Raw genomic sequence first — 26,055 nt, forward strand, 5'->3', positions numbered from 1 at the left:
AGAATTTTTCAGCATCCTTTATGGAGCTTTCATTAGGTGTTGCTAGCTTTGTCAATGAATGCAGCAATTTGTTTCCTTTATCACATGCATAATTTTCTCAATAATAAGAACTGCTGCAGGAAGCTTAAAATAATGTGCAGATAAAAACCCTGCAAATAAACTGACAGACAGATGAATATCAGTGTCACACTATCCCTCATGAAATTTCAAAATGATAGTATAAAATTGGACTTTGATATACCCTAGTAAATTCAAACAAAATCTTTTCAGTACAACACAATTTTTTTCTCTTTAATATAAGAATACTGCTCCTCACCACTACTCCATTATTATAAGAAAAGACCTTTCATGAACATAACAAATAAGGCATTACTTTGTTCGTAAAATTACATAATTATTAGCATCTGAAATCTTAACATTTCCTAATGGGACAGCTTTTCCCTATTTTGATTAGTGGTCTATTTTTTTCATGCACAAACATTACTAAGAAATAGTTTTAAGAAATTACCATTAGGTATGTCTGCTTGACATAGAATGTCCACAGCTTTTCCTATCTTCAAATTGAATAGTGCAATTGCAGCTGCTCTCTCAAAATCTCCTTGAGCTTGCAAACTGCAAAACAACTTACAATTAAGGCAAATATATATATATATATATATATATATATATATATATATATATATATATATATATATATATCCCTTTCCTGCAACCCTCTGTAAAAAGTAGCAATAAAGTAGAACTATTTTTTTTAAAAAGGGGAAAAGCAGGGCAAATAGGGATTTTCAGACAAATAGTGTGACATTTACGAAAAAATCAAACAGTTACTTACCTTGTCTTTGCAGACTTGAACAAAAGCATGCTCTTATTTAAATACTAGGTCTCTCACAAGTCCAGGTTGCAATTGTCTTCTTAATACATATGGACAATATATTAATTCACTTTAGTACTGTTGTTCATGCAGTGTGTAACCAATTTCCAACATAAAATTGACAAAAGCAGGTATAGTAAGGCAATTTTAGAAAAATTAGAGAAGAATAACAAGTTTAACAAATATGTAGGGAAAAGTGGGGAAAAAAATAGGACTAATAGAAAGAATGCTTATATATATATATATATATATATATATATATATATATATATATATATATATATATATATATATATATATATATATATGTGTGTGTGTGTGTGTGTGCAGACTTTACGTACATGACTGTACGTACACCCACATACATACATACATCGATGCACCCCCACACACACATACATACATAACTTACACATGTATAGCCCAACATACATATTATGGAATAAACCTCATCTGGCTATAAGAACTAAGAGCTCTGAATAAATATCACAAGACAACCATGAAATGGGCACTTTGTTACTTATTTTACCTGGCAAGACAACCATGAAATGGGCACTTTGTTACTTATTTTACCTGGCAAGTAGCACCATAAACGAATCCCTAGCCTCCCTTTTGTAGTCCCAGCCACACAGCTGTAATGCCTTGGACCTGAATGAGCAAAAGGAATATCTGCAGAATTATGTAATTATCCAGTATACAGTGGTTCCTTGACTTACGAGTGTCCCAACTAATGAGTTTTTCGAGATATGAGCCGTCTCTCGACTGATTTTTTGCTTTGAGTTGAGAGCTGAAATTCGGGTTACGAGCCAGCTTCAGATACCCCACCCCTAGCTGGCACAGCAAATGCCACAGTGAACGACGCAACATCCGCCCAGCATCCCGTGTCTCACTCGTTCACTTTAAGCGGTTAGCTCGCAGTGAAAGCATCAGTGTTGTGCTCGCATTTGTGCTTGCAGTTATTTTGCAAAACTTCATTTTTCCAACCATGGATCCAAAGAAAGTGAGTGTGAAGGACAGTGCTGAGAAGAAGAAGTGGATGATGTGCATTGAATTAAAGAAAGAAATTATCGAAAAACATGACCAAGGTGTGCATGTAGTCGACTTGGCGAAGCAGTACGAGCATAGCACTTCTACGATCTGCACCATACTGAAGCAAAAGGAGTCGATAAAGGCTATAACGCCAGCCAAGGGCATTAAAATAATTTCTAAACAGCGGACATCTATCCATGAAAATATGGAGAAGCTGCTGATGGTGTGGTTGACGGAGAAGCAGCTCGCAGGAGATACCGTGACGGAGGCTATAATCTGCGAGAAGGCACAAGCTATTTATGCTGATCTGCTGCAGCAGACCCCAGGCACTTCGACGGACAAGGCATCAGGCGAGCTGTTTAAAGCCAGTCGGGGCTGGTTTGAGAATTTTAAAATGAGGACCGGCATTCACTCCGTTGTCAGGCATGGTGAGGCAGCGAGCGCGGATATGAAGGCAGCTGAGGATTACCTCAAAACTTTTGCTGGAATTATAGCAGTAGAAGGATACATCCCCCAGCAAGTCTTCAACTGTGACGAGACAGGACTCTTCTGGAAGAAGATGCCAAGGAGGACTTATATAATGGCAGAAGAAAAGAGAATGCCAGGCCACAAACCCATGAAGGATAGGCTAACCCTCGCACTGTATGCCAATGCAAGTGGCGACTGCAGGATTAAGCTGCTGCTCGTTTATCATTTGGAAAACCCCAGAGCCTTTAAGTCACATAAGATTCTGAAAGAAAAACTGCAGGTTATGTGGAGGGCAAACCCGAGGGCGTGGGTCACCAGGCAGTTCTTTGTGGAGTGGGTGAATTTGGTCTTTGGTCCTGACGTTAAAAAATATCTCCAGGAAAATAGCCTACCTCTGCAAGCCCTTCTCATCCTGGACAATGCACCTGCTCACCCACCTAACCTCGAAGATGACATCCTCGAAGAGTTCAAGTTTATAAAGGTTCTCTACCTTCCACCAAACACCACCCTTATCCTGCAGCCCATGGACCAGCAGGTGATTTCTAATTTCAAGAAGCTCTTCACCAAGCACCTGTTCCGCCACTGCTTTGAGGTGACGGAGAGCACAAACCTCACCCTTTGAGAGTTTTGGAAGGACCACTATAACATCGTGATATGCCTCAGAATTATCAATATGGCCTGGCAGGGTGTTACAAAGAGGACCTTGACCTCAGCGTGGAAGAAGCTGTGGCCTGGGGTTGTGTCTGAAATGGACTTTGAAAGACTCGAACCCGAAGAAGCAGTGGTGGAGGACATTGTATCCCTCGGCAAGTCCATGGGCCTGGACATTGATGAAGGTGACATCAATGAGCTCATCGAGGAGCACTCTGAGGAACTGACAACGGAGGAGCTAAAGGAGCTACAGACGTAGCAGCACACGGAGGTTTTGCAGGAAATAGGTGATGCGGAGGAGGTGGAGTAGGTTATTTCTGCAAGTGAGATAAAGGAAATGTTGGGAATGTGGGAGAAACTTTCAGACTTTATTCAAAAGAAATACCCAGAAAAAGCTGCAACTGGGCATGTGACAGCGCTATTTAATGACACTTGCCTAACTCATTTCAGAAACATTCTGAAACAGAGGATGAAACAGACCTCACTGGACAGGTTTTTATCAAAAAACCCTGCAGATGAAAGTGAGGAAAGCATGGCGAAAAGGGCAAAAATCAGCAAATAAGATTCAGTTATTCACTTCAGCCTTTCTCCTCCACCACCGTCAGCATCTTCAAGTTGTGTGATCTCAAAGGTAAATGCTGTACATTATACTTAATAAAACCAGTTTATTGCAGTACATTCTATTGTATTGTGTTTTTATACAATATTCGTTATTTATAAGTACATTTTTCTTATTTAAAAACATGTAACAAAAAAATTGCGGTGTTTTTTGGGGATCCGGAATGGATTAATGGCATTTCAATTCATTTCAATGGGGAAAATTGATTTGACATACAAGTAATTTGAGTTACGAGCTCCGTCACGGAATGAATTAAACTCGTAAGTCAAGGAACCACTGTGCTTACCTATTAATGAACACTGTCAAGCTGTTATTGGGTGCTATTAAGCACATGTAGAAACACTATGATAATTTTTTTGGGAGGGGGATATACAGAAAATGTGTAATCCGAACACAGATACATGTAAGGTGTAATTGAGTGTAAAAAAGTGTAATGATTAAGCCAAAAGCATAATGGTTGGCATATATGTTCATGTCAAGTTGTTAAAACCTGAACAATCATCATTTAACTGAAAAAAAAAACAAACAAACTAGATTTGTGTATGTTCAATATGCAAGTCAAAAAGTTTGAAAATGTAAACAAATTTGAAAAATTGTAATTAATGGCAACAAAATCTAAAGAAGGCATCTACATATAAAAACAAAGATGCATACCAAATGTTTACATTTTATTTTACCTCTTAGTGTTTTTTCTCAATTGTGCTAACAAGGCTATTTGTCCAGAAAATTCATAAAGGTGTAAAATGTGCCTGAAAATATAATCATGTCATTTACTTAAGAATATATATATATATATAGTAGTTGTTGTTGTTGTTGTTGGGTTTAACGCCATTTTTCAGCACATGATAGGCTATACATGGCGGCCAGTATTAATGGTGGAGGAAGAACCCGGGAAAACCCTGGAAAGAACCACCGACCCACGAGAAGCTAATAGCAAGCTTTCTCACATACCCACATTGGCTGAATCTGAGACTCGAACCAGCGCAGAGAGAGATGAGATGGCAGTGATCCATAATGGAGAGTGCTTTAGACCACTCAGCCACTCGAGGCCTATATATATCATTTATTTCTTTTGCCTACCTCAAAAGGGTTCAAATCAACCCTAATAACAAGGCTTTTATCAAAAGAGTCTAATGTTTAAAGAGTTAAAATATGTGGAACAAAATGAATACATGATGTAATGGTCTGAAAATCTAATCAGGTCATCTACATAGAAATAAAAACATGCCAATTAATTATGAATGCAGATATACCTATTATATTTCAGTTGTCTACTTTGAGTAGTATTTGTGGAATTGTGCTAAATGTAATAAGTTTTTGTAAAACTGGTTGTATTTGCGAGTTTACCATATTTTCATATATATAAGACGTGTCTTATATAAAATTTTACTTACCCCACACCCTAAGTGCGTCTTATATTCATAGGTGTCTTATCTAATTATTTTTTTACACAAACAAAAACAATTTTTTTAATAAACATTTACTAAAATTACTGTTTGACTTGATTTAAAATCAATCTATTCATCTTTATCGTCATCAGTTTCTGCTTCAAATCCATAGAAACTTTCAGTGGTATTGGATGCAGCCGAGTCGTCATCCGAAAAACTGATATCGACGGCCAGTTCTGGAATTATCCCATACTTTCTGAAGCCATTGATGACTGTTCTTGTTTTCACTTTCTCCCATGCCCGGAGAACCCAATTACACACCTCCATTTACGTTGTCGACCAGCTGGCGTGAAGGTGTGCTTACCGCTAGTCATCCGATGATCCCATTCCTCACGAACAAAAGTCTTAAATGGATGATTGACAGCAACATCCAAGGGCTGGAGCTTACAAGTCAGACCACCTGGTATAATGGCTATGTGGGCTCCAGCATTGTTGATGTGTTTCTGCACAGTTGTCTCCTTATGGGCAGCCACTGCATTGAAAATCAGAAGATATTGCTTCTTGAAAAATCTGCCTCTTCTTGTTCTGAAGCACTTATCCGTCCAGGTCTGCATCACCTCTGTATTCATCCAGCCTTTTTATTGCAGACAACAACAACTTCAGCTGGCAAAGTTTCTCTGGGCATGGTTATCCTTTTAAAGATAACAATGGGTTTCAGTTTTCCTCCTGCAGCTGTGCAAGCCAACACAACAGTTAAGTTCGTTCGTGTCCCATGGTATCAACCTCTACTGTCTTTACTCCTTTCTCTGCCACTGATCTGCTAGCTGGAATATCGAATGCCATTGGAACCTCATCCATGTTGATGATGTCATCATCTGCCAACTTCAGTTCAGTTATTTATTTCTGAACAAAGGTTTTGAAAACATCCAATTTATTCTCCCAATCATCTGGAAGCTTCTGTCCAACAGTTGTACATGTACGGACTGCAAGGTTGTTCCGTTTCATGAACTTGTACACCCAGTTCGCACTGCCACAAAAGTCCATGATCTTCATTTCTGTAGCAATAATTCGAGCCTTGAGTTTGATCGATATCGTTGAAACCGCATGGTTACTGTCACGTTGCGAACGTACCCAGTTGGCAAGATTTTCTTCCAAGTTTGGCCATCTTGCCTTTCTACCTCTACCAGCTCGTTTCCTTGGATTCATCTTCTTAAGCTCCTCTTCCTCCAACTTCCAATCACATACATTTTTCTCACTGCAACTAAATTCTCTTCCAGCAGCTCTGTTTCCATGCTCCTTGGCAAACTTGATGACATCTAATTTAAAATCGGCCGTATATGATTTTTGCTTCGTCATTGTGAACATTTTATAAATTTTATAAATGCTCAAGAGATTGATCACTCATTTATTTATAACAAGAGATTGATCCCACGTATACCCTGTATACCAGTATATACTAACCCCAGCTGCTGAAGCCTAGGCCTAGTGGCCTAGAGGAAGATAAGATAAAACGATAACCATTGCGGCCCTGCCTCAAACAATTCTTTGAACTCCAGCCAAAACGGTCAATGAAGCCTTGTTTACATCAGGTGAGTGATTGAAACATTGGAGATATTTGCGTTTATGACAAAGGTACATATCTGAACAAAACACACAGAATTATTCAAAAGATTTTATTAAACTTTATTGGAACAATAATGTAATAGTACTTAACAAAATAATATTAGATACAGATCAATACTGTAAGCAACTTATAAGTTATTAAAAATCAACGCTATGTCATCTGCAGTCAATATGGGGTTTGCTCAGTTCGGCAGATGGTGAGGCTGAGTGTGTTTTATATTTGTGGGCATCTTATTTAAAATATTTTTTACACAAATCGTCAAAACCCGTGTCTTATATATGGGTGCATCTTATAATTGGATGTCTAATATATGCAAAAATATGGTAATGTCATTTTTTCAGCACATAACAGGCTATGTCTGGTGGTCATTATATTTGGTGGAGGAAGAACCCAGGAAAACCCCAGGAAGATCCACGAACCCACTGGAAGCAATTAGCAAGCTTTCTCACTTTTCCATATTCGTTGAGCCAACACTCTAATCCATTTGAAAAGAAGTGAGATGTCAGTGATCTTGAAGGAGAGCACCTTAGACCACTTGCCCACCTGTTTTGTAAAACAAAAAGTCTCAAGTCTAAACATAAAAAATGTGTAGTCTAAACACTAACCCTGTGTTTAATAATCCTCTGTGTTGGTATTAGTATGGCATATTTCACTCTGAAGATTACTCATCAATGGAACTCAGTGACAGGGATTTTTTAAACTAACCTTATGACATGAAAATAATTACTTTCTTATTAGACCTTGGTCTCTGACCTTTACACCCAAGAATCTAAACATTTCTTTATCATCCAAAGTGTAAGTCATAATTTGGTCAAGGTATGTGATCTAAAACGTTAATCAAAATCATTTTCCTTCTTTCAGTAAGTGACCTTGGCATTTCAATTTCTGACCCCCAAATTAATAGGTTCCTTTTTTACCCAACATGCATGTCATCTAGAAACTTTGGTGAAAGTACATGACTGAGAAATGAAATGTTTGTTTTCCTTCTCAGTCACAGTGACACTGACTGAAAAAGGCCTTACAGACCCAAAAATTAATATGATTCTTCCTTACCCTGTGCAAGCCATTGAGAATTTTTATCCAGGTCTGTGATGTAGAACTAATCTTACTTTGTAGAAGCCATGTTTCTCCTTTTAGTCACAGTGATCCTGACCTTCAACCATTTGACTAAAAGATCTAAAGACATTTTCCTTAATCCAATCAAGCCATCCAAAAAGTCTGGTCCAGGTCTGGGATGTAGAGCTAATGTTACTGGCAGCATACCATTTTTCTTATTTCAATCACAATCATCTTGTCACCTTGAACTTTGACACCAAACTCATCAGACTTCTTTCTCGCTTCAAGTGCAGTCCATCCACAAAGACAGGTCTGGGTCTATGATATTTAACTAATGATATTGTGTAGAAACCATTTTTCTTCATTCAGTTATTGACCATGACCTTTTGACACCAAAGTCAAAAAGATTATTTCTTACCAAAGGTACAAAATGTCCACAATGTCTGGTAAACCAAGATAGTGGTGAACTAGTGGTTTTGTGCAGAAACCAAATTGGTAACAGACAGACTGACAAACAACATAGTATAATACACTGTGCCTTATGATAGGCATACAAAAACTTCCTTGATACCTGAAAATCTAATCAAGCATCAACTGATGACAATGATGAAGTTAACATTTAATGATCCTAATATAAAAAAAGGATCTGGGATGGATGCATGTATGTAACTCGCTGACTATAGATGGAAAGCAGGAAAATATGCCCCCTTCCTGCTACTGCTGAGGTGTGGGGAAGCAGATTAAAAAAAGGAAGGGTAGGGGTGCATGGATAAATGCACAAAATGATTTGAAATACAAGGTCAGATAAACAAAAGGAAATAAAGAATACAGAATTTTGTAAAAAAATAATGTTGTACATTATCAAGGTAAGCTAATAAAAACCAGGTAAATTAAAAATTTTGCTCATAATTTACCAGGTGATTTCTGATTTGTAACCTTTCATAAATTTCTTCTCTTTAATTTGTTATAAAAAAAACCTCATGACTGATCAACATAGGACCCTGTATACTGGGTATTATTATGAGCTGAGTCATTTTAGATCAACTGTATATTGGGTACTTTTAGGCGCGGAGACTTTTTAAATCCACTGTATACTGGGTTATTTTTAGGAGTGTAGACATTTTAGATACACTGTATAATGAGTACTTTTAGGAGTGGACACCTTTTAAATACAGTGTATACTGGATAATTTTAGGAGTGTAGTCATTTTAGATACACGGTATATTGGTACTTTTAGGAGTGGAGACTTTTTAAATACACTTTATAATGGGTTATTTTTAGGAGAGTAGACATTTTAGATACGCTGTAAATTAGGAACTTTTAGGAGTGGACAACTTTTAAATACAGTGTATATTGGATACTTTTAGGAGTATAGACATTTTAGATACACTGTATATTGGATACTTTTAAGAGTGGAAACATTTTAGGGCCTTCATTGGAAATATTTTTCTTTGCGCCATGAAATTCGCCGAATTATAAAATCTGGAGCCACTTTTCAGCCAAAGAAGCCATTGTTAGCCATGATGCTGAGACTTAAACATATGCATAATATTATATTGGTCCTATTTTTAATCTATATAAACATGACAATTAAACAGTTTTTACATGTTTTTATTACATTTCAAAGCACAAGAATAATTATTAATAAATATAACAATACCATTATATACACGTGAAATTCAATGTACAGCATATGAAAAGCAAGAATGAATAAGAATGTTTCTTTATAACTGATAATACAAAATACTGCTTAGTCTTTATGAACAATGTCATTGACACTTCATCAATATCTGCCTCAATTTTTTCTCCGACCATTTCTTAAATGCCTACTTGAAATCAAAAGTTTCAACACTGGGCCCATCAATAGAAATTCTCATTAAAGTTTTAAGAGTAGACATTCCATAGAATTTTGGAAGTTTGTTTCGATCAGAGCAGTAGAAATAGGGGCAACAAGTAAATTGGATGCTGCCTCAGAAGCAGCTGGACATAAATCTTTGTTTTTCAGAGTTAGATTACCCATATTCTTTGTGCTTGACACAGATTTGTTTTATAAAGTAATTTTTTAAATTTTTCATTGATATAAGTGACAATGGCCCTTTACAGTCAATGACTGGCATCCTTGTGGCAGCATCCTGTGTTGCTCATTAGGTTCAGACCACAAAAATGTGTTAAGTAAATAATCCTAAAACACTAAGCAGTCCCAAGTGCATCTCATATTCACAGTTTGCAATAAACATAAATTAACAACACATGCAAATGACACTGAATCTTTTTGCTGAACTGTTCAAAAATAGAGTTGTTGTTTTTGTTGTAGGGTTTAATGCAGAGGTGGGCAAACTTTCCAGTGCAAGTGCTGCATACACAAATTTACACCTTGTCGCAGGTCGCAAGTTCATTAAGTAAAATAATTAATATTTGAAATAGCAAAAACAAAAGGTTTTTCTAAATAACATCTAACTGATTTTCAGTTGTTAATATGTTGTTAATATTTGAAAACTTAAACTTTAAAAGAAGCACATTTATTTGATAAACAGAGTAACATAAACAGAGTCAGTGCGAATGATGACTTGTTCCTATGCCGCATGAAAACCCTTGGCGGGCCACACGCGTAGTTTGCCCACCCCTGGTTTAATGCCACTTTTCAGTACAAGATAGGCTATACATGGTGGCCAGTATAAATGGCGGAGGAAGAACCTGGGAAAAACCTCAGAAAGAAACACTGACCCACGAGAAGCTACGGGCAAGCTTTCTCACTTACCCACATTGGCCAATCCCATTCAACAATAGAGTATATCCCCTGGTCATTCCCTATTTCCAACTAATCTCATTTAATTGCTTCTCAAAACTGACTGACAGCTTGCAGTTAGCTGCAATCATGTTCGAATAATGTCTGATTCATCATCTACCAATATGATCCACTGACTGCTGCAGATAGTGTAAACATGTATTAAGTGGCCCAAGTCGCTTATATCAGTGAAAAATAAAAAATTTACTTTATAAAAATTTGTTGCCAGTCAGTAAAAAATAGCCCCACTTTCAAATTTCTTCCACATTTGTTACCAAATGTGAAGCCTAGCAGAGGTCCTGCATTTTAGATACACTGTATACTGTGGGTATTTTTATGAGAGGAGACAGTTTAGATACAATGTATACAGGGTATTTTTAGGAGTGGAGACATTTACATACATTGTATACTGGGTATTTTTAGGAGTGGAGACATTTTAGATACAATGTATACTGGGTATATTTAGGAGTGGAGACATTTACATACATTGTATACTGGGTATTTTTAGGAGAGGAGACATTTTAGATTCAATGTATATTGGTTATTTTTAAGAGACATTTACATATATTGTATACTGGGTATTTTTAGGAGTGGATACATTTACACACATTGTATACTGGGTATTTTTAGGAATGGATAAATTTACATACATTGTATACTGGGTATTTTTAAGAATGAAGATATTTTAGATACACTGTACACTGTGGGTATTTTTAGGATAGGAGACATTTTAGATACAATGTATATTGGGTATTATTTAGGAGTGAAGACATTTACATACATTGTATACTGTGTATTTTTAGGAGTGGATACATTTACATACATTGTATACTGGGTATATGTAAGAATGAAGATATTTTAGATACACTGTAAACTGGGTATTTTTAGGAGTGGAGACATTTAGATGCATTGTATACTAGGCATTTTTAAGAGTAGAGACATTCTAGATACACTGTATATTGCAGTCTTAGAATGAGAACATGAAAATAAATCCCATTAAAATTTACCACTGGATATAACATCTGATCTGAAATAAAAAATACTGAAATTTTAAGTATTTCTTTTGTGAGGACAAAATGACTAAATTGTACATTCACAATATATACCTCCTACATATGGTAACTGATTTCACAAAGTTGACATGACCTGTTTGTGACAATTATCTAACTCTAGTAAGTACACAATGCAGAATACCTCAATGGACTTGTGTATTTATATATTGGGCTGTTGTCCTGGCTAGTGTTGCTACGAGACCCATCAGGATAGCTCCAAGTAACTGTTTCCACATCACTTCGTTGTCCTCCAATGCAAGTATTGTCTGGCCACAACAGATTCTTCACACCAATAAATTTTTTCCAAGTGGATCGAGTACTTTTGGCCTTAGACTGGAATTCTTCCTGAGCAATCATATCTTTTGCAACTGGAAATTCAATTAAGGTTTTACTGCAACTTATTAAAAAAGTCCCTGATGGACTGATACTCTATTAGCTAAGAAAAATACTATGGGAATTCATAAAAAGTAAATTTTTCTTCCCAGTATGTTGTGACTGCCAATTACACAAATATTCCAAACTACTTTACAGCTACACCATACATACATGTAGGATTTGTGAATATCTATTACTGTACTGTAAAGTTAAAAAGTGTATACACTTATTTTGAAAATTAATGAAAACTCAATCCTTTTATGCACTTATAAATTGCACAAAATTACTTACAAAGCTGTTATATTTATACTTATAAAGCAAATCTGACTGCACATGACTTAAAGAGGATTAAATGATAATTGCTGAAAGGAAATGTCAGGCTGAAAACCAGATCAAACAAATGCGACAGTTAGAACCTAAATGGGAACTGAAAAAGGAGAAGAAAAGGTCCCAAAGTTATCTTTTTATTTTGGAGGTGTGTATTTGTATGTGCCATGAAATGATCACCAGATGCTTTATACATGGGCCTTGTCCCATCCCACACACAATCACACAAAAGTGATGTGGTGTGCATGCATAAAGGACAGTTGAACAGACATTCAAACAATGGGCAGATGACTTCTAATAATTTTAGTATAATATACTACAATCTCCAAGGATACTTGTCAACCAGCTCCAGAGTCCGTAAAGATGAGGCTCATTTTTAACAGCAAATGCATTCTGCATTGGATCTTCTGTCTAAAAAAAGAAAACATAATGCTATCAAGAAAAATTTACAGTTCAATTTCATTAATCTGACTTTTGTTTACATTTACAGTAAATTTTCTTTTGTTTGTAGGGTACTGGTTTGTGTGGATTTTGTGCTTGCTAAAAATACATTTAAAGACCCTAGGGACAATAATTTAATCTCTGAAGACATTATGACCACTTTCCCAATCTGAGCCATATCAATAAGTCTTCGTACAGATGAAAACACCATTTTCTGCATGTAAAATACCCAGGAAAATTTATAACTACAGATGTCAATTATTTCAGTTTTCATTGCATTTGTCTGATGCCATGATGGAAATAATTTATACAGGATATTGAGAGTCATCTACAGATGACACACCATATACTGGTATACTGACTTTATAAGCCAAGTCCTACAGCAAACTGCAAAGATCTGTCATCACATAATGAACCAGCATATCTGGGTCTATGTAGTTTCTTAGGAGTAATCAGTAGAAGAAAGAATACAGATTGTGATCAGGGTCTATATTGTTTGCAATTGGGCTCAACTTAAAAATAAGGATATATGGTATAACCCAAGTCCCACACATATATAAAGACCCCTATTAACTGAGCACTATTAACCAGCATTCTTAAATTTTATCCTACCACAATTAATCTAAATATCCTGTTCTTTCAACATTTCTGACACTGCAATTTCAAAATTTGTACTAATTTTCAATAGTATACAAAATTTCAGGACTCTAGGCACTCTTTTAAAACTGTCAAAAAATAAACATTCCAGTTCGATCTTAAACCAAAAAATGATTTACTAAAAAAACTGTTGTTTGAATAGATTACAATCAGACTGAAAATGCTTTGATTACTCTAATAATCACATGGATTAACTAAAAACGTTGTCACCAGGCAGCAATCAAAACATCTAACATGCTCTGCAACTTACACAGGGGACTACTCCAGTGGCCTAGTGGTTAGAGTGTCTGCCTTGGATATGGGAGATTGTGGGTTTGAACCCTGGCCGAGTCATACCAAGGACTATAACAATGGTAAAAGCAGCTGCCTCTCTTGATGCTCAACATTAAGAGGTTAGTGTTAGGAATGGTTTGCCTGGTGTTGGGATAATGTGACTGGGTGAGACATTATGCTACGTGTGGCATGACACCCCGGTGCAAGACATCACTACAAAGTGTTACACTGCAGACATCATAGTGATATGACTGAAACTGTTTTAAAACTACATTAAAAATCCAAAACAAACAAACACATACAGAGTGTTACACAAAAAGACTTGATGTGAAGACACTTCACACTCAGTAAAGTGGACTAACTTGTGTGTGATATGAAGTTGTAAACATACGTGTGAGTTACTATCTTTATTTTCCTTTTCCAGTAAGTTAGATGGGTTGACTTTGTAATGAAGCAGTAAATATCACTGACATGCAATTCACAAGTTCTTGCAGTCCCACTTTTATTCAATGGCAGATTTCCGCTTGATAACCTCATTTTGGATGAAGTCAGTTTGGTCTTTCTTCTAGTATCATTACAGATAATTGGTGTTCCATAATTAAATTTCTGAACCGGTCTGCAGAATAGAATGTCACCTAATTTAGCTACTTAGACCATTTCCAATCATCAATGAACATCAATGAACTTTGCGGGTGCATTCATACACTGACAATTAAAACATTAATTTTCCAAACAAAATATTCACACAAATTTATAATTTGTATTACTCACAAATTATCGCGACAAAGAGAACAGTACTAATTTTTCAATGTCTGGATACTGCAGTCAACAATGGTACTTATGACAGTACTCTATGGTCTTATACTGTTAATGTATATAATACTTGTGCAACACTTTGTTTTCATGGTAACATAAAAAATATTGAATACCAAAACTTCAAAGTGAACAAACTGACTACCCGATTATTCCATATATTATCTGAAGACAGTTTTGGATCCATGCTGTCCACAGTTGGTGCATGTCACATATGGGCAGCTACAGTGCCCTAACAACTTGATATGGAAATGTTATCATCCCATTATTAAAATGTGTAGTTTATGTGTCAGTAAATAAGGAAGCTGTTTTCCTTCTTCACACAAAAAATATTCAAACTGTAGAGGTTGTTGTTGTAGGGTTTGATGCCATTTTTCAGCGCACGATAGGCTATACATGGTGGCCAGTAATAATGGTGGAGGAAGAACCTGGGAAATCCCCGGAAAGAACTCCTTCAGAACACTCACATTTTCCGTAATAATCTCTGTCATCAGACCAGAACACCTGCATCTCTATCGTTCGTTAACTCTTTGTTAAATTTCTGATGCATGCATGAAAGGCAGCATCACGCTGCTACCACAAATGTAAAAAAGACCCAAAAAACAAAAAAACATTGTACTTATTGGTTTATTCAATAGGCAGAGAGGAACAGTAACTAGTCTAGTCCAAATGACGGCCAATTCCAGATAAAATAGTTTGCTGAAATTTCAAATGAAACAGATTACCTTTGAAGCACCGATTGTTATGAAAATGTGCTCAACAAATGGAAAAAAATCAGTCTCAATTATGCAATTATTTGATGTTGCTGCCAGAATAAAAAATGAGCATTTGTTGGATTATCCAAAGCTGTCCTTTAGCGGTGACTTTAATAATGCATGCACCCTTAATCATAGAAAGCAGACTACAATCTTCAATAAAAATATAGAACTTTTCTTCAAATGAAGTCAGTACCAAATATAAATAAAAGTAATGAAATTGATGGAATTTTTCATTTTCCGATGTGACTGGAACACGTTAACTGTGCCGTGAAAGTTTCCTTTTTGCAGGGAAAAAGTTTATGTTTATGAATGCTACCAATGGTGGCTTAAAACGCAAACTAACTTTTACTGACTTGGGATGTACTAAAAAGTAAATATGCTTCATCATTCGTTACGGGATGGTGTTATGTTTTTCCACTGAATTCAGACCTATATGACCTGTGACAAAATTACTATTTTAAATGTGTGTGCATACTTTTCATGGAATTACTTGCATCATGAATTTATTGTATATGATGAAATTCACAGGTGAGTACTTGGTGTTGATACTTTATTCATGCTGTACATTAGACATGTATATATAAACAGTACTCACCTTGCATCACCTACCCCCCTGCAATTTTTTGGGGTACATGCATCATTTTCTTCAGCTAACTGACCTGGTTGCTTATAACACGGTTGGATCTATAACACGATCGAGTTCTATGGTTCCCAACTACTATGTAATAGCAGGGTCATACTATATTTGCCAAATTAAAAAACAATAATGTACACCAAACTTTTTTTATGGATGCAAAGAAAGACTTGGATTGAACGAGAGGCTTCTTCAGAATGATATTGTGTACAGAAGCAAAGCTTCTAAACTGACGACACGTAGTGGTGGCAATGGGACATAATGGGCAAGAATTACTGCCTTTTGTCTATATGATAGAGACAGAAAAGATGAATTTTCACGTTTTAGTAGGGTTGGATTCAGGAGGTAGCAGGCTTCAATTCCTTAATGCAGTTGGGGAATGTATTCAAAGGAGAAATTACAGCTGCCACACAGCGAACAAAATGAGTTTGTCAGATTGACAACAGACCCTGTGACCCGGCAAAATGTAATTAAAAAAAGGAGGTTTTACAGTAGATCCAAATTAGACTTTTACTGAAATTTCAAAATCTGATATAAGCACACACTCAAATTATCTTGTTAATAAAGCATACCAAGTACAATCTGAATAATTAACTACAGAATAATCACATAAGACAAAAAAATATGAAAATACTCACGCAAAGACCATAACCTCCAAGAGCTCGATTTTTCATCTTCAGTGAAATATCTATTTCTTCATCTTCAAAATACAAATCTATAATCTTTTTTCCACACGCCCAGGAAAAGTGAAAATTTGAAGCATGTGTCTGAAATGAAAAGGATAAAAATTCTTCACCACTGGATTCAAAATGTAAACAGGAGTTTTAAAACAATGGGTTTTATGGAATCATTTTTTACCATGAGCCACTCTTTCATGAACAATCCTAAAGAATTCTACTTTTTAAATTTTTTTACACAAAATCTTGATGCTGCCATCACTGACACAAAAGTTATACCTTTGTGATCTCATCTGCTAACAAAGATTACACTTAAATATATAACAGAAACCATACTACAGTGTGACCCCGTTATAACATGGTACCAACTACCCGAATGCGTTATATACCGAACCATGTTATATGCAACCAAGTTAGTTAGCTGAAGACAATGTACCCCCCAAAAATTTGTGTGTGGGGGTGGGGTGGGTGGGTGTGGGTAATAAATGCGGGTGGTAAAATACGTGCTTCGTCAGCACAGTTACCAACTTAAATTGATGCATATTAAATGAGAAATACACCTGTAGTGAAAACAGAGAAGACATAACATAATAGTTTACTTTATTTAGAGAACCATGAATTGGTACATATACGTGAATCTTGCTTATATGTAAATGTTTAATGTATAGCATGAATAGTGTATCAACACTGTGTACTCACCTGTGAACCTCATCATATACATTGAATCCACAATACAAGTGATTCCATCGAAAATATGCACACACACAGAGCTTTGAAATATTCATTAATTTTGTAACAGGTCATATTGGTCTGAATTCTGTGGAAAAACATAGCACAATCACATAACAAATGACGAAGCACATTTACTTTAAAGTACATTCCAAGTCGGTAAAAGTTAGTTTTCATTTTAAGCCGCTGTTGGTAGCGTTCGTAAGCATAGACTTTTTCCCTACAAAAAGGAAACTTTCACAGCACAGTTAATTTGGATCTACTGTAAAACCTCCTTTTTTTTAATTACATTTTGCCAGGTCACAGGGTCTGTTGTTAATCTGACAAGCTCATTTTGTTGGCTGTGTGGCAGCTGTAATTTCTCCTTTGAATACATTCCCCAACTGCATTAAGGGATTGAAGCCTGCTACCACCCAAATCCAACCCTACTAAAACGTGAAAATTCATCTTTTCTGTCTCTATCATATAGACAAAAGGCAGTAATTCTTGCCCATTATGTCCCATTGCCACCACTAAGTGTCATCAGTTTAGAAGCTTTGCTTCTGTACACAATATCATACTGAAGAAGCCTCTCGTTCAATCCAAGTCTTTCTTTGCATCCATAAAAAAGTTTGGTGTACATTATTGTTTTTTATTTGGCAAATACAGTATGACCCTGCTATAACATGGCAGTTGGGAGCCATGTGTTCCTGTCACATTGGAAAATGCAAAAATCCATCAGATTCCATCACTTTTATTTAAGTTTGGTACTGACTTCCCTTGAAGAAAAGTTCTTTGCTGTTATTGAAAGATTGTAGTCGGCTTTCTTTGATGAAGGCTGCATGCGCTATTGAAGTCACCACTAAAGGACAAGTTGTAAATGCCTTGTACAGTTTATGATACAGTTGGCTATGTACCGTATTTACCGCATATGTTGGGACACGATAAAATAATTATTTTTTTTCCTGTCCCAGAACTTATGGTGAAACATTTTTTCACTTTGGTCATATGTCCCAAGACTTAAGAAACGAAATAAAATTGTATTGCATCTGTGCTTCCCCCCACCCCACTGCACGTTGCAATAAAATAGATAAATAAAACGTTGAATCGATAATAGAAAGAAAGAAACTAACCTTGTGTTGTTATCATTTGTTCCTTTTTTCAACATGAGCATTTAAGAATAAAATATTTCCACGAAATCCGTAAGCGTAGGATTCCATACTGTAGCGTGTATCAATTATGTCCGATACCACACACCACGTTGTTCACATGAACATTGAGAAGCAATTGTGTGTGGTTGTGCTCCAAAGTTTGAACATGTTATCCGACTGAAAACTGGAGCCAACAAAATCGCAAACAAGAGGGAAATAGTCAACCAATATCTTCAAGATGCCATTCACGCATGACACGGTGTTGGGTGCAAAATAATCAAGACTGAGTTATATCCAGGTCTACTGTATGACAGTATGTCGCAAATAAAAATGATCATTTGAAAACACATTCACTTAAGTGTAATTGACAATCTTTTCACCAGCTTGGGTTACAGAATTATCCATACTATTTACCCGCAGATGTCAATGATCCTTTGTATTAATTGTAACCACAGATGCCAAACACATACATAGAAGCCCTGGTGGTGAATAAACACGACTGGCAGCAATCAGTTAACTCCTTCTTTGAACCTACTGACAGGACATCAAAGACAAAAGGTGATTTTTATTACAAAGCAAGCCGATCTCAGAAGCCAACTTTGGTTACTTTTTTTTTTTTTTGGTAAAGGATATCAATACAAAGGTTATTTTATTGCAAAGCAAGCCAACATCGGAAGCTGACTGGATTTTGTGAAGTGAGTCGATGGTTTTTTTCTTTTTTTTTTGTTTAATATACAAAGAAGGCCGAGATATGGAAGCAAACTTGGGTTCCTTTTCAATTATATTCATGGGAATTTTGAAAATAAATTGAAACAATGGAACAAATTTTGATGCAATATAGTGCTTTGTACACAGATGTCGATGAATTCACAAATGAGAGGGAAATAATCAACCGATATATTGAAGACAACTGCCATTCACGCATGGCATGGTGTTAGGTTCAAAATAGCCAAGAATAATTTATATCCAGGTCTACTGTCTGAAAGTATCTCGCAAATAAAAATCATTATTTAAAAACACATTCACTTGAGTGCAAGTGACAATCTTTTCGCCGGCGTGGGTTACAAAAGTATCATTACTTTTTATCCGCAGACATCAGTGCACCTTTGTAATAATTACTACAAAAATCGCGAAGCACATAGAAGCCCTGGTGGTAAATAAACACAGCTGGCAGCCAACAGTAAACTTCTTCTTTGAACTTACCGACAGGACATCAAAAACAAAGGTTATTTTTATCACAAAGCAAGCCAACGTCGAAAGCCGACTTTGGACTCGGAAGCCGAATTTTTTTAAAGGATATCAATACAAAGGTTATTTTATTGCAAAGCAAGCTGACCTCAGAAGCCGACTTGGATTCTTTTACGTGTGCCGATTTTTTTATATTTAAGCTTCGAATAAACAAAGACAGCCGAGATATGGAAGCTAACTTTGGTTTCTTTTCACCAGTATTCACAACATTTTTTTAAAATAAAGTGAAACAGTGGAACAGTTTTTAAAGTTTACAATAAAATGCTTCATGCACGAACATCGATGACCCAGCATCATACAGAAGATTTGGAGCAAAATAAAATCACGTGATGAATAGATCATTTCACGACAATATGATCATTAACATGGATAAAACTCTAGTGTACTTTGATCGCATTCCTGGATGGACTGACTATAAGATGGGCATCAAAAGTGTGAGAATTAGCAAGACTAGTGAAGATTTGAAAACATCTGACTTTTGTCCTTGCAGTTTCCGCTTCAGGTGGTGTGTTGTCTCTAACATTTTTTCAAGGTATGAGAAAGCTAAAAATATATTCATGTACCAAAAGAATAGATCGTATGTGTGCAGGAGAAGGGATGTGTTGATGAGATGCTGCTGCAGTGGATTGAAGAGTTTTATGTCAAGTATACAGTTTTATATTTTTTTAAATAAAATTTCAGTTGGAGTGCAATTTCCAACATGTAATTTTCGAATGATTTAAATGGTGTCCCACAACTTACGACTTGAAAAAAACGATGTGTCCCAGAACATACAGTGCACAAAAAAATTACTTTTAAAATTAATTTATGGTGTCCCAACAAATATGGTGTCCCAACATATACGGTAAATACGGTATGTATTTTAACAAGTTTTAAATGCCTTGTACAGTGTATGGTACAGCTGGCTATGTAGGTATTTTAACAAGCTGTAAATTCTTTGTACAGTTTATGATACAGTTGGCTATGTATGTATTTTGACAAGTTTTAAACTCCTTGTAAAGTATATAGTACAGCTGGCTATGTATGTATTTTAACAAGTTGTAAATTCCTTGTACAGTATATGGTACAGTTGGCTATGTATGTATTTTAACAAGTTGTAAATACCTTGTACAGTATATGGTACATCTGGCTATGTAAGTATTTTAACAAGTTGTAAATGCCTTGTACAGTATATGGTACATCTGGCTATGTATGTATTTTAACCAGTTGTAAATGCCTTGTACAGTATATGGTACATCTGGCTATATAAGTATTTTAACCAGTTGTAAATACCTTGTACAGTATATGGTACATCTGGCTATGTATGTATTTTAACCAGTTGTAAATGCCTTGTACAGTATATGGTACATCTGGCTATATAAGTATTTTAACAAGTTGTAAATGCCTTGTACAGTATATGGTACATCTGGCTATGTATGTATTTTAACCAGTTGTAAATGCCTTGTACAGTATATGGTACATCTGGCTATGTATGTATTTTAACAAGTTGTAAATACCTTGTACAGTATATGGTACATCTGGCTATATAAGTATTTTAACAAGTTGTAAATGCCTTGTACAGTATATGGTACATCTGGCTATGTATGTATTTTAACCAGTTGTAAATGCCTTGTACAGTATATGGTACATCTGGCTATGTATGTATTTTAACCAGTTGTAAATACCTTGTACAGTATATGGTACATCTGGCTATATAAGTATTTTAACAAGTTGTAAATGCCTTGTACAGTATATGGTACATCTGGCTATGTATGTATTTTAACCAGTTGTAAATGCCTTGTACAGTGTATGGTACAGCTGGCTATGTATGTATTTTAAGTTGTAAATGCCTTGTACAGTGTACGGTACAGCTGACTATGTATATATTTTAATAAGTTATCAATGCCTTGTACAGTACATTTTACAGCTGACTATGTATGTATCTTAGCAAGTTGTAAATGCCATGCACAGTAAATAGTACAGTTGGCTAAGTATGAATTTTAACTATACATCAAAGGAAAATAAAAAAGAAAAGTATTCTCAAATGTGGGCCATGAAAATGGCAAATCTATGGTGCAAGAAACAGATAAAATATACTAAGAAACGAATTATATGGAATCTTCTTTGTCAAGATAAGTTACAAACTACTTTATAAAAAAGAAAATTAGCACTAAAATTTTGGCACATTTTTAGAAAATGTGCACATTTTACTCTGAGACTGACTTAACTGGGCACAAACAACTAAATAAAATTCAAAAAGAATGGAATGTCAGGCCTTCACAAAATCAATGTACTTTCAAGGATGGCCCAGCAAATATATTATTCAAGATCTATCTAAATGGCAACAATGATATGTTTTGTACTGCATTAAGAGCTCTCTGTTTACCTTTGGTAGTACATGTAAGTTATTTTTTATCTCATAAAATATTTGTCTCTGACCCAAAATGTAATTTTATTTTCATGGTAATCACTCATATGTCGCAGATTGTTTCTTCTCGAAACCTCTTGCAAAAGCACTGTTGTCTTGCAACTACAGCATTGAAGAGATCCAGAAATTTGAGGAAATTGTTTCAATTTGGGAGCCTGCTGATAACAATAAATTGCTAATATTTTCCATCAAAGGATACAAATTCCCAGAAACTTCTTGATATATACAAAAAAGATGTATTCTGATTCCTATGCAGATATGGAGTAAGCACCCAAAGTAAAATTATGATGCATGCTGCAACAAGCCACTAACAAATGGCGGTAATCTGGGATCACTACATATGCTCCTAGTCGGTATGAAACATCCAAAATTGCTGCATTTCTCATAACATTATTCAGCATCATTCAGTGCACTTACATAAAATTGGTAGCATGCGACTTTTTTATTTAGAGGGTCATTCGTCATACACACACACATATATATATGTAAAGAAGTGTGCCTCTAGATTGCCATAAAAAGGCAAGTATATTTTGGAACCAACTTTTCCTAATCACACTTCAAATTTCACCTTCTTTAAGTGTTAATGAAATTTCAGGTTTAAAATCTTGCTTATTCAAAACATAAGATGTTTTGTTGATGAACTGTCACTGTACATTAGGCAGAGTTAGATCCACCTAGAACAAAATCTGGTAAGCATTTGTGAAAGTGGATGAAAAGTAGGGGAAATGAGAAAAAAATGATAATAAATTAATTGCTAAGTTACAGAAGCAAAATATTAAACCTGACAGATGGTGATAATACCCCTTTTAGTGGTCTGTATGTTTCTGTGTACATGGCTGTGATTTGACAAAAGTGGAAAAATGCAATAGTTTTATATATACTTTAGTCTAAAAACTACATTTTCTTTCCTCCCCAACATTTCATAATTGTAATCATCTAATTCCACTTCTGAAAGTTAAGAATTATTATTAGCACAATTGTATGCTTGAACTTATGACCGACTTTTGGGTTCTGGGATTATTAACAGTGCTACTGACAAAAAGAATTATGTTTCAAGAAGCTATCTTTCAGATGGGGACATTTTATCTTGACCTATTTGAAAGGGGTGTATTTGTTGCAAGAGGACACAAAAATATCCAATTTCCATGGACTGCAATGTTAAATGGTTTTACAAATTAAAATACAAAACATGCTTAATCTTATGCAAGACCTATACAAGAAAACACTTTTATAATGATGCAAATGAAATACTGCATGGTTTATTTAAGAAATATTCATTCATAAATGTTCACTATGAAAATCTGGTCCAGTGAGATTATTTCATGCAATATTAAATTTAAAGCCAAAAAGTATTAATAACATATCTTCTGGTCCCAAGTAGTTAAAATATCTAGATGCCATCACAATTAAAACAAAAAACCCATAAATACCAGGTACTTAGGGAAGAACTGCTAACATTATACTATATTGACTGTAGCAGACTCAACAGAGTGGTTATAATAACTTCAAACATCAAACAAATATTCTGCACCACCCAAACGATTCACTTAAATACCAATGTCAAACATTATAATGCCTGCAATGGTACATCAGAGGCTCAAAATGACACCAAGAAAAACTAATACCAAAAACTGTGACCCACAGTTCCCCAACTTTTCAAAGTTCTACTATAAAGGATAATACCTGCCAACCCCTAAAAAGGTAAGTGCATAATCCAAGTAGCCAAATAAGTGTAGTCTGGGAATAAAAATTATAATTTATATATTACATGACATAATTACAATAAACTGTTTGAAAAATGCACTTTTATGTTTGGTACTAATCAAGATCTACACATTAGTACCAGGATACAAACACAAAACATACACATTTGGCCAAAATACATGTGGATTAGTACCAGGATACAAACACAAAACATACACAAATGGGCAAAATCCATGTGGATTAGTACCAGGATACAAACACAAAACATACACAAATGGGCAAAATCCATGTGGATTAGTACCAGGATACAAACACAAAACATATACAAATGGACAAAATCCATGTGGATTAGCAGGATACAAACACAAAACATATATAAATGGGCCAAAATCCACATGGATTACCATGATAAAAACACAAAAGCATACACAAATGGGCAAAATCCATATGGATTAGTACCAGGATACAAACACAAAACATATACAAATGGCCAAAATCCATGTGGATTAAACACAAAACATACACAAATGGGCAAAATCCATGTGGATTACCAGGATACAAACACAAAACATACACAAATGGGCCAAAATCCATGTGGATTACCAGGATACAAACACAAAAACAAACACAAATGGGATAAATCCATGTGGATTAGTACCAGGATACAAACACAAAACATACACAATGGGCTAAATCCATGTGGATTACCAATACAAACACAAAACATACACAAATGGGCCAAAACCAATACAAACACAAAACATACACAAATGGGCCAAAATCCATGTGGATTACCATGATACAAACACAAAAACATACACAAATGGGCAAAATCCATATGGATTAGTACCAGGATACAAACACAAAACATATACAAATGGCCTAAATCCATGTGGATTAAACACAAAACATACACAAATGGGCAAAATCCATGTGGATTACCACGATACAAACACAAAAACATACACAAATGACCAAAATTCATGTGGATTAGTACCAGGATACAAACACAAAACATATACAAATGGCCAAAATCCATGTGGATTAGTACCAGGATACAAACACAAAACATACACAAATGGGCTAAATCCATGTGGATTAGTACCAGGATACAAACACAAAACATACACAAATGGCCAAAATCCATGTGGATTAGTACCAGGATACAAACACAAAACATACACAAATGGGCTAAATCCATGTGGATTACCAATACAAACACAAAACATACACAAATAGGCCAAAATCCATGTGGATTACCAGGATACAAACACAAAAGCATATACAAATGGCCCAAATCCATATGGATTAGTACCAGGATACAAACACAAAACATACACAAATGGGCAAAATCCATGTGGATTACCAGGATACAAATACAAAAACATACACAAATGGGCAAAATCCATATGGAGTAGTACCAGGATACAATAAAAAAATATACACAAATGGGCAAAATCCATGTAGATTACCAGGATACAAACACAGAAACATACACAAATGGCCAAAATCCATGTGGATTAGTACCAGAATACAAACACAAAAACGGGGCCCTAAGTGGCTGAGTTGTCTAAAGCACTCTCCGTTACGGATCACTGCCATCTCACCTCTGTCTGCGTGGGTTCGAGTCTAGGATTCGGCCAATGTGGGTATGTGAGAAAGCTTGCCAGTAGCTTCTCGTGGGTCGGTGGTTCTTCCTGGGGGTTTCCTGGGTTCTTCCTCCACCATTAATACTGGCCACCATACATAGCCTATTGTGTGCTGAAAAATAGCATTAAACCCCACAACAACAACAACATTACGGATCACTGCCATCTCACCTCTGTCTGCGTGGGGTTGAGTCTAGGATTCGGCCAGTGTGGGTATGTGAGAAAGCTTGCCAGTAGCTTCTTGCGGGTTGGTGGTTCTTTCCGGGATTTTCCTGGGTTCTTCCTCCACCATTAATACTGGCCACCATGTATAGCCTACTGTGTGCTGAAAAATGGCGTTAAACTCCACAACAACAACAACAAACACAAAAACACAAATGGCCAAAATCCATGTGGATTACCAGAATACCAGCACAAAAACACACACAAATGGGCAGAATCCATATGGATTTGTACCAGAACACAAAAACAAATGGGCAAAATTCATGTGGATTAGTTCCAAAATACAAACACAAATGGGCAAAATAGTACCAGAATCAGTGTTCAGGGAAAAATATTTTTAGACACAGGACTCGAGCTGATGACTTAAATAAAATGACATGCCCCGACTTAAATTCCTCAAGCCAGGACTCCAATTTCCATATGACCCAAATTTCCCCTTTTTTAATATTGTCACACAATGTTGCAATA

General features: G+C 35.7%; 1 protein-coding gene across 5 annotated transcripts in view; it reads right to left on the bottom strand.

Annotated features, from left to right (window-relative positions):
- Positions 1-26,055, bottom strand: part of LOC149779287 (GATOR2 complex protein MIOS-like) — a 131,320-nt gene that overhangs the window by 46,447 nt on the left and 58,818 nt on the right. For 4 of the 5 annotated variants that reach the window (XM_089939893.1, XM_089939891.1, XM_089939892.1 and 1 more), the window contains exons 15-19: positions 16,460-16,588; positions 12,581-12,656; positions 11,686-11,911; positions 1,445-1,519; positions 509-612 (exon numbers count right to left, since the gene is read on the bottom strand). In XM_089939893.1, coding sequence (XP_089796019.1) covers positions 509-612; positions 1,445-1,519; positions 11,686-11,911; positions 12,581-12,656; positions 16,460-16,588 — 610 coding nt within the window. The remainder of the gene's footprint in view (positions 1-508; positions 613-1,444; positions 1,520-11,685; positions 11,912-12,580; positions 12,657-16,459; positions 16,589-26,055) is intronic. The other variant, XM_089939896.1, reaches the window with a different exon arrangement.

This window comes from Sinohyriopsis cumingii, chromosome 17 (genome assembly GCF_028554795.1).
Source record: "Sinohyriopsis cumingii isolate HCF-2022 chromosome 17, ASM2855479v2, whole genome shotgun sequence".
Taxonomy (NCBI): domain Eukaryota; kingdom Metazoa; phylum Mollusca; class Bivalvia; order Unionida; family Unionidae; genus Sinohyriopsis; species Sinohyriopsis cumingii.